The sequence below is a fragment of the Bombus fervidus genome, chromosome 5 (assembly GCF_041682495.2).
Source record: "Bombus fervidus isolate BK054 chromosome 5, iyBomFerv1, whole genome shotgun sequence".
NCBI classification, from domain to species: domain Eukaryota; kingdom Metazoa; phylum Arthropoda; class Insecta; order Hymenoptera; family Apidae; genus Bombus; species Bombus fervidus.
Window position 1 is genome coordinate 17,608,772 of NC_091521.1, and position 9,727 is coordinate 17,618,498.

At 33.5% G+C, this 9,727-nt stretch overlaps 1 protein-coding gene and 1 long non-coding RNA gene across 7 annotated transcripts; one reads left to right on the forward strand and one right to left on the reverse strand.

Moving 5' to 3' along the window:
• Positions 1–563: 563 nt before the first annotated feature.
• On the forward strand, positions 564–9,711 carry LOC139987684 (serine/threonine-protein phosphatase PP1-beta catalytic subunit). 6 transcript variants are annotated; one of them, XM_072004216.1, is made up of 6 exons: positions 564–747; positions 1,282–1,353; positions 3,943–4,430; positions 6,150–6,251; positions 6,347–6,586; positions 6,946–9,711. In XM_072004216.1, exons 1-6 carry the CDS (start codon positions 696–698, stop codon positions 7,051–7,053), a joined length of 1,062 nt encoding a protein of 353 aa, XP_071860317.1. In that variant the 5' UTR covers positions 564–695; the 3' UTR covers positions 7,054–9,711. The 6 variants fall into 6 exon arrangements, with proteins under 6 accessions (XP_071860317.1, XP_071860318.1, XP_071860319.1 ...); XM_072004217.1 differs by having other exon boundaries at positions 565–747; positions 6,153–6,251; XM_072004214.1 differs by lacking the exon at positions 564–747 and adding an exon at positions 764–1,027 and having other exon boundaries at positions 6,153–6,251.
• LOC139987701 (uncharacterized) lies at positions 2,495–3,342 on the reverse strand. The gene is made up of 2 exons (XR_011799902.1): positions 2,875–3,342; positions 2,495–2,770 (listed from the first exon to the last, which is right to left on the reverse strand). It is a non-coding gene; the product is annotated as an uncharacterized lncRNA (long non-coding RNA).
• Positions 9,712–9,727: the final 16 nt, after the last annotated feature.

Below are 9,727 nucleotides of genomic sequence, written 5' to 3' on the forward strand. Positions count from 1 at the left end.
AATTACAATTTTATACATATTTGGAAATACTCAATTGACGAGCAATAAGTTGTGTTTGACTAATACCATTCTGAATGCACGTTTTATCTCTTCTTGCTTTTTTAACAGGTTTCAGTTAAAATTATTTTAAATTACCGAGATTACAAAATTACGTTATGTATATTTATTATGAATTGAATATACCTATTAGAAGTTTATGTTATTATGTATAAATATATGATTTTTTAAATGTGATATGAAATTATGATTTTATCGTATTTTCCAAACAAGATATCAATCATTGACTACCTACGTAAATTGTAAATTTCAATGATACGATCAAATCATAAACATTCTTACAATATGCAAATTGTTATTGTCTATACGCATTCATTTATATAAGAATAGACATTTCGCGTTACATAAGACGTATTATTGTTTGATATACACGTATGCATATATAGGTAAACCAAATGCAGTACAGTTGCATTCGTCTAAATCGATGTTCATATTTTCTGGGAAATAATATTTAATGACGATAAAATTAGATTTTTGCGATGATCATCTTTCTTGTATTTATATAGGACCAGCAGTCGATAACAGCACATGTATATACACAATGAAAGTCGACAAGAGTAATATATACAGTTAAGTGCGTACACAAACGTATCATCTAGTCTACAAACATCGGGTCAGTCAGTCAGTGGCAAGAAAAAATGGCGGATGTCGAGTTGAACGTCGACAACCTGATACAAAGATTGTTGGAAGGTACGTGATAAAAAGGGGGCCTATGTGAAAATAAAGTGTGAAATTGTTTTCGGTAATATCATCTTCAGTTTGGTGTACAGTTGATTGAAAGTTTTCTCGGTAATACCCAGTGAAAATCGCTCAATGCGAAGTCGCGCCGCGTACATCGAGTATATATGTATACTATTTCTTTCCAGCCAAAGGAAGATTAAATCGTGCGCGATCTACTTTATGACATCCGATATCTGTGTATATTACGAGTCGACGAATGGTTTTCCTCGAGTCTCCTCGTTTGTCGAAAGTTCGTTTCTAATTCGTGGTTTATAGAATATTAGAGAGAAAAGCACACACATATATATATATACAGAAAAAAAAAAAAAAAGAAAAAGATATCGATCTCTTCCAGTTGTTGCAGTCCGTCGTAATTCTTTAGACACGTCAGAGGTCTTTGGATTTATTCCGTACTTTTTCTTTACTTTCTCAGAAGGCAAAACTATTTCCTTTTGTTTGTTCTCTTTTCTCATGCTACATGTCGGAACACTCTTTGCGGTAAAGTATACCACACGCAGAAAGACCAGGTTCAGAAGAAAGCCAAGCTAAAAGATATTTTCTCTTCGGATTTTGTCGGTATGCAACAAGGAAACCACCCCATGTAGTTCTTTTTTCCGTTCTTTAGTTGCGTCTTTACCTGCCTCAACGTCGTGCGTGAACGCTCGCCATCGTTTGCTTATGATTTACAATGTAAAATAAAGTAGAAAGCTAGATATACAGCATTGTGGTACCTGCAACATCAAAATTTTCCCAAGATATCATCTTCATTCTCAGTCAACTCAATCATCATATTGATAATGTCCCATTAGCTTCTTTACGGCAAGAAACTATGTGTGAATATGTATGAATTTTCTATTAAAGTGAAATATGTAAGTAAAATATACCTATATCATAATGTATCTAATACCTGTTAGAACGCAAAGCTTTTGGGATTGTCTATATAATGAATAAATGCATTGAACTCGAATCACTTTCTTCAAATAATAAGCCATATTTATATAAAGGGTATAATTTGTAATGATCCAATTTGCACGTAAATTATTGCTTGAACGCAGGTTAGTTTACATGCATGTTTCATACGATACTTGTCAGTGTTGTTTTAAGTTTCATACGAATAGTATGTGTACAATTATTTTCCATCTTCTTTTAGCGAATCGATTACTTTTTTAAGAGAATAGTATCACATTCTTTTTCAAGAACTTACAGCACAATTTGATGTATATTCATGAGTATGTTTTAGTATCAATGTTTATACTACCCTGGCATATGTTTCTTTCAATGTGTTCAGTTAATAAATATACATTACAACACTGACTTTCTTAAGCATATTTGTTGCGAGCCTATTATTTGACGTACATATATTATAAGAAGGCTGAATTGTTTGTGATGTACCAGAAAGATTAATGTATATAACACACGTGTACCATTGCTTAAGGAAATTCATTCTTCTGAGAATTGCAAAAGGAAACTTATTTAATTTGAATGAAGATGTTAATGCTTGGTGAAGAAAAAAACATTTTGATCTTTCCTGCGTGCCTACAGTACTATCTTTGTATTTTATCGCGAATAACATTTCCATGAAACGTTTATTACAATATACGAATTGATAACGCTGTTGAAATAAATCGTAATACGTCGCGGCTAAAGAGCAGTTCAAATTATCGCGTGTGTGAGCAAATATAACGATGACGATGACTACAATTTTTTCATCGTACGCCCCGTTTCCATAAATAAACCGAATTATTAATAGACTCTATTTCCGACATTTTGTCATTTTCGAGCTCTCTGTTATTCTTCCGCTACAGGAATTTCGTCATTTTTTTTTCTCTCTCTCCCTTTCCGCCATTAATTATGGTGCTTAGATACTCGTTGATGTGACCTTGCTGATATGCAGTTTTCCAATAACCATCATCGGCCCAGTTTAACCGCACCGTGAATTCCTTTATAGCTATAAATAATCCAGTGACACTGATGCAAGGTTCCGAAGAGTAATCTGCGAACGAAATTTCATATTTCTTTGCTCGTTCGTATACGTATACATACGTACAACGTACTCTTTGATATACATGCATATACATATTATGTTCTATACGTTACTGTAGTCTATATTCATATATCACGATCAGTGGTATCTACACGTGATCATCAACCGGCTTCGTGCTTTTGTTTTCAACTGTTCCGCAAGTTTACGCTCATACGGTATTATTCGAACTCATACAGCCGCTTAATCCCTTCGAAGCATTATAACGACGGTATACGACAACCATTTGTGTCCCCGAGTATTGCATCAGGAGAACACCTATATCGTATCGCTTGATGTTTTTATGATTAAACCTCTTGCGTTCATGCGTCTTCAATCTTAACGGAGCAGATCATATACGTATAATACTGTTGCCTGAATGATAATTTTTCATTACATGAATATTTTATTGTAAAAAAAAAAAAAAAAAAAGGAAAACGATACGAGATAGTAAAATCTAGATATTTATTTTTGTTTCGAAGAATCAGCATTAAAAGTTGTCATCGAAAGAAATCACGTTAACGCTGTCACAGATGAAATTTCATCCCGTGTGCATTTCTTTTTTATTTAAAAAATTGATAATTGATTAAACAAATAAAATGAATATAATCCGTTATAAAACTATTTTTTACAAACTTACGATACTTTTAATATTACGGTATCAATGCAAAATACAATTTTATTCTTCGATTAAATATTATAATTGCTTATAAAACGAAATTCACCGGTCGAACATGACAAAAAAAAAAAAAGCATGCACAGTGTGGAATTTCATTTACGCCAGCGTTTAAGGGATTTAAACACAAAATGTGATATATGAATAACGAACTTTGTCATTCGAGTCGATCGGAAAAAAAAATTAGCCACCATTTGTCCCGAACGTGTCCAGATTGTATTTATGTAAGCAACAAGAGAAAACCCTACCGAATAGGACGATCCGTGGAATCCGTATAATCGTATTACCCTTGTTTTTCCCCCTTTTGAGAAAAAATCGACTCTCGGCAGTCAGATACCTTCATGCTCCAGCGTAGAGTTATGCTCGATGTACCTGTGACAAAACGACTCTCCGATGCCTCGCGATGCGTCGCCCAACCACGGGGACAGAGGCAGAAAATCCATTTAAACGTGCGAATTTTTGGGCGCAGTCCGAGGATGCCGGCCAGGAAAGACCGTCTTAATGTCAGAGGGCGAGGTCCGCGGCCTTTGCCTCAAGTCACGGGAGATTTTCCTTCAGCAGCCGATCCTGCTTGAACTGGAGGCGCCGCTTAAGATTTGCGGCGATATTCACGGCCAATACACCGACTTGTTACGGCTATTCGAATATGGCGGTTTCCCGCCAGAGGCGAACTACTTGTTCCTCGGCGACTACGTAGACAGGGGCAAACAATCGTTGGAAACAATATGCTTGCTGCTCGCCTACAAGATCAAGTATCCGGAGAATTTTTTCTTATTGAGGGGCAACCACGAGTGCGCTAGCATAAACAGGATATACGGGTTCTACGACGAATGTAAGAGAAGGTACAACATCAAACTATGGAAAACGTTCACCGATTGCTTCAATTGTCTACCGATCGCTGCGATCATCGACGAGAAAATATTCTGCTGTCATGGCGGCCTCAGTCCAGATCTTCAGGTGATTCGATATCGATCTCTGCAGAAAATTATTTGCGAAATTTTTGAAATTAAATTACCGCAGATTTTTATGTTTTTCCATATGTATATATCAACGAATATGTTTTTAACGCGGATAATGATTTATTTCGAGGATGATTCTGGGGATAAAAGATCTAGGGATAATTTACAATTTACTTATTACTTATTACTTATTATTTGTTGTTAGACGATATATATATATATTTTTCTTTTCCGTAAGTTTTTATAATTTCCTATAACATCAAAAGAATTAGTTTTACGATCTATGTCTATTCTATAGATATTCCTTTTTCTCTGTGAATACTTTATTACTCGTAAAATCATATACTTTTTTGTAACGTTGTATATAGTCTGATATTTATTTGTGTCTATGATTATTGAATTTCTACATAGTTATTATCTATAGGAATAATAAAAATCGTGAGTGGTCAAAGAAATAACAAAACGAAAGATCGTAAAAAGGTATTTACGTGAGAGATATTTTAAACGTTGGATAAGAGGTAAAATTTTTCAAGCAAGAAGTCATTCCTGTAATGTTGCGTGCGGAAGTGGCGCGTTAAAATCGATACGGCATTAAAGAGCATTTCTTAAGAAGCTAAACGGAAAATTTATGAAGATACACGTATATCCATTTGTATAAACGATTAAACGTCTTAAAGTATAATTCGTAAAATTTCTCGGAACGATCCTCGGATAATTTACAGTTACACGAAAGACGAAATTGACAAATAAATTACAAAATATGTTGAAATTTGCGATACACCGGAAAATAAAAAAAGAACAAGTAATATAAATGGAATCTATATTTAAAACAGAATTTTCGATATTATTTTTAAGGCGTTAAGACGAGTTAAAATTGCGATCGTTAGCACACAACTGTTGATTGGCTTATATAATGAAGCGTGAAATTCGTTGATTTATTTAATCCTGTTGCAAACGAATATATGGTATGAAATTTGTACTCGCCAGCAAGACTTAATATTCGATTTTCATTTAAAAAATAAGACCTAAATCGATGACCGTATTTTAATGCTTCTGCTATTTAAAAATTAAATTCTATTAACCTTGGCTGAATTTGCAGTTAGATCTGGCTCGCGTCCATCGCACGTCCATATTTCTCGAATCTTTCGTCTTTAATTGAAACCTTCTGTAGCACGTTCGTTCGCGAAGGAAGATTTATAAAAGAACTGACCGCTGGAAATATTGATTTTCTATTTATACTCAATGTAAGAAGGAAAATATTAAAAGTTTGATCCCTGTTAGAATGTCAAAAGATTAATATCTTTATAAAATAAACTATCGATCTTTTGTCATTCATAAAAAGGTCACTTGTTGAGAAAATTTCTTTCATAAATACATTGCTACTCTGTTTTTGCCGTTCGATAAAAAATTTATAACAATAAGAATTATCGAAGAATTTTCGAGGAAGGCCTACAAGATAAAATAATGAATTGTCCTAGCCCTTTTTCGAATTATTAGCTACGTTTAAAGAAGCTTCTTTTTAATATTTACAAAATACATAAAAGTTTTACGAAACGATTCTGCTATTTAATAGACCCTTCTTTTCGGAAGGTTTTTCGTAATTATTACGTAATTAATGTAATTTAATTTCATCGTACGTTTAACGATATTTCCATCGTAAAATTATCGACTCTCAAAAAATGTACAATAAAAAATATTTTTGTTTTTTACTATCTAGCAGAATATGGAACAAATCAAAAGAATAATGCGTCCGACAGATGTACCTGACACTGGCCTTCTCTGTGACTTGTTATGGTCCGATCCAGATAAAGAAGTCCAGGTATAATGTTTCTTCGTTATGTAATCATTTATCGTCGATTCTTCCGAAGTAATTCCAAACTAATATACTATGGATTTTTGTCTTCTATGTTTTAGGGATGGGGCGAAAACGACAGAGGTGTATCTTTTACATTCGGGCCAGACGTGGTGTCGAAGTTTTTAAATCGCCATGATATGGACTTAATATGCAGAGCACATCAAGTAGTCGAAGATGGTTACGAGTTTTTCGCGAAACGACAATTGGTCACTCTGTTCTCCGCGCCAAATTACTGCGGGGAGTTTGACAATGCCGGAGGAATGATGAGCGTTGACGAAACTTTAATGTGCAGTTTTCAGGTAGGATTTGTGAATATTCGACGATGGAATAGTAATGTTCGCTTAAAGTCCAATAAATTAGGGTACTAGATCGTTATGTTAAAATAAGGAAGGAGAAATGAGACTGCATGTAAAAATGCAATCAATTATATATAAAAATGGACAATCTGGTCACCTACCTATCACTCTAGTTTTTGTCAATAAGTTTATAAGTCATGCCGAGCCTGAGATATTCAGTAGTTGAGAATAATTGCGGTCATTTGAATTTGGGTGAAACATTTGTATTGTATTTTAAGCGAGCGCTACTGCATTATAATTTGTCAAGCATTGCATGGTGCATCTCGTTCATGTCTTATCTATTATTCATGGTGTACGTGCAGATTTTGAAACCGTCAGAGAAGAAGGCTAAATACCAGTACTTAAGTTTGAATACGGGTCAAGCCACAAGACCATCTACACCGCAAAGGAATCCAGCCAAAAAGAAATGACAGCCTTGTACTCGGTTTTTCCTTCATTTAAGGAAGCTCGTCGACAAGGCGACAAAATTTTTATTAAGGCGCGAACATTAAGAGCATAACATTGTATGATATGTTCTATCACTAACTAGCGGTTATGCCAAACAGATGAATAGTAAAAAAGAAAAAAAAAAGAAAAAAAAAACAGGAAAGAACGGGTGAGACACGTAGTGGTATTTGTGATCGTTGAAGACTTTAAAAGCAAAAGGCAGTCTTAATTTCTTTTCTTCGAGTATGATTTAAATATAGCATTTTAAGTAATTATTATTATGTTGACTGATTAGTGATTAAAAGGTAATCGTACATCGATAGAACTCGCCCGAGTGTGCTTGTTACGAAAAATTTAAAAACAAACGAAAACCAAAAAACAAAAAAAAGGACGGTAATTCTGAATTCGCTAATGCTTTTTCGCGAGTATTACTTTTCATGTTTTATCATGAAGACGTCAAGGGAAAGAAGTAAAATTTACTTCTTTCCTGGCTTACATCCGAATAAGATAATTAATATGACAATTAAAAATTGATACTTCCTTTTTTTCATTGGATTTGAATCAAGGATCACTTCTGTGTTCTCTGGACAATTATTTAGCTATATCTTCCAGATCCGAGTGATTCTTTTATTGCCATTAACGTTTCAAAGAAATGTCCACATTCTCATTTTGACTATTTATTGCTTCCATGTTCAATGTTCAGTGTAATTATTAGATATTGCTGATTATTCCACTTACTCTTATTGCTATCGCTTTGCGGCTGATTTGATTAGAATTGTTTAACGAAACGCGCTGTATCATGTACATAGATATTCTTTCATTTCGCTCTACATTTATTTTTTCGTTTCTTATATTTTTCTTCATTCGCGTTAAGTCGTATTTCTATGTACACACACGATTAAATACATACTTTAGCTTTCAGTATTCCAAACTATCGACAATATGTTTCAAGGTACGTTGTAGAAATGTTAGATTGTTTATTCTCTATGAACGAAAAATCAGAGAAAAAACAAAGAACCAGTATTTTTAAGATGATGATTTTACGCAGATTATTATTATCGCCTTTATTCGAAGGACATATGCTCGAACGAAATAAATGGGTATTAAAGAAAATTAAAAAGATATTAATTCAGATGCAAAATATAACTCTTAACGAGATGTTGTATTAACACTCTGCGTGTAAGAAGAAGAATCTCAGTCGTTGAGAGATTTTTAATCTTGCGATGAAATAGATCGAATACATACGTATTACGTATATTAAAACTGATTTACAGGATATCAAATCGTCGAAATGCAATTATTATTGGCTGATAAAAATAAAGAAGTCCTTGGATGATTGCCGTTTATAAGAACGTACTATTTCACTTTCAGATGTTTTCGTCGCTTTATTGTTTCGAATGTAACTCGATTACATAATTAATTGATACGAGACAATAGGCAGTATTTAGTATCGTACTACCTAATACGTGCTTTGGTAAAATAGTGACATACACCGTATTTTATTTTTGTTCGTACTTGGTGAAACATTTATTCTCTTCGAATTGTTTTAAGGAGAATCCGTTCCTTGCATTAAGTACGAGTTAATATTTCTATTAAGTTGTGCAATGTAAAACGTAGTTCGCATAAATGAAAAGTCTAGAAAGTATCGGAAACGATTTGAATACCAACGTCTATAGGAGATAAGTATCTAAGAATATTTACGAAGAGTACATTAAAATGGAAACAATACACTATTTGAAAAAAAGCGAAAAGAAAAAATAAAAAAAGATATATATGTACATATACATATATATCTATATATATATGTATATGTGTGTGTATATATATATATATATAAAAGTAAAATGAAATGTAAGTACATTAGACCGCACCGTATCATCAGAATAACTTACATAGTTCCAGAAATGAACAATCGTAAAACGGTCAAACGTATTATCTGAAAGTGAAATAAATCGACTTCGATGCATTACGTTTAGATAATTAAATTAAAAAAAAAAAAAAAAGGAACTAGCCAATTTGTTTATACAAATACCAAGTAATTTATGTTTGTTAAAATTGTTATTTATGCAGCGAGGATGAGTCATTGTGAACTTTTTTCTATAATCGTGAGAATTTTAATCGATTTATTATATAGACGAATTATAGTTACGAATTGTTAAATAGAAGACAAAAATGGGCATAGTTGATGAAGTTGGCGACGGCACATCGTTCTGAATTTACTCCTACTATTTAGATAATTCTTACAGAGGTCATGCGATTTCAAGCAAGCCGACTTAAAAACGGCCATTTTTCTTCCCTCGTCACATTCTCCTCCATTGATCCTTTCTTCCTCTATTTCTCCCACCCAATATAAGTTTAATTGTAAAAGAAGCGGTTGTGATCCCTCGATATGCGTTCTGTCCGAGACCCATAAATTATATACACAGATATTATATTTGTAAAGAGCCGATCGGTCGGGATTCGACGATGCTCTATCAAATACGAGAATAAAGTGTAATTATTAAATACAAGTTGCGTGAACGTACATACATCGGCTACTGTCTATTGTTACACCGATCGAATCCCGGCAGAGCAGGCCAATGCAATGGACATCCTAAAGATGTAAAACTTTCAGATAATAAACATGCATATTGTTGTACAAACCTGTTCCTCTGGGTT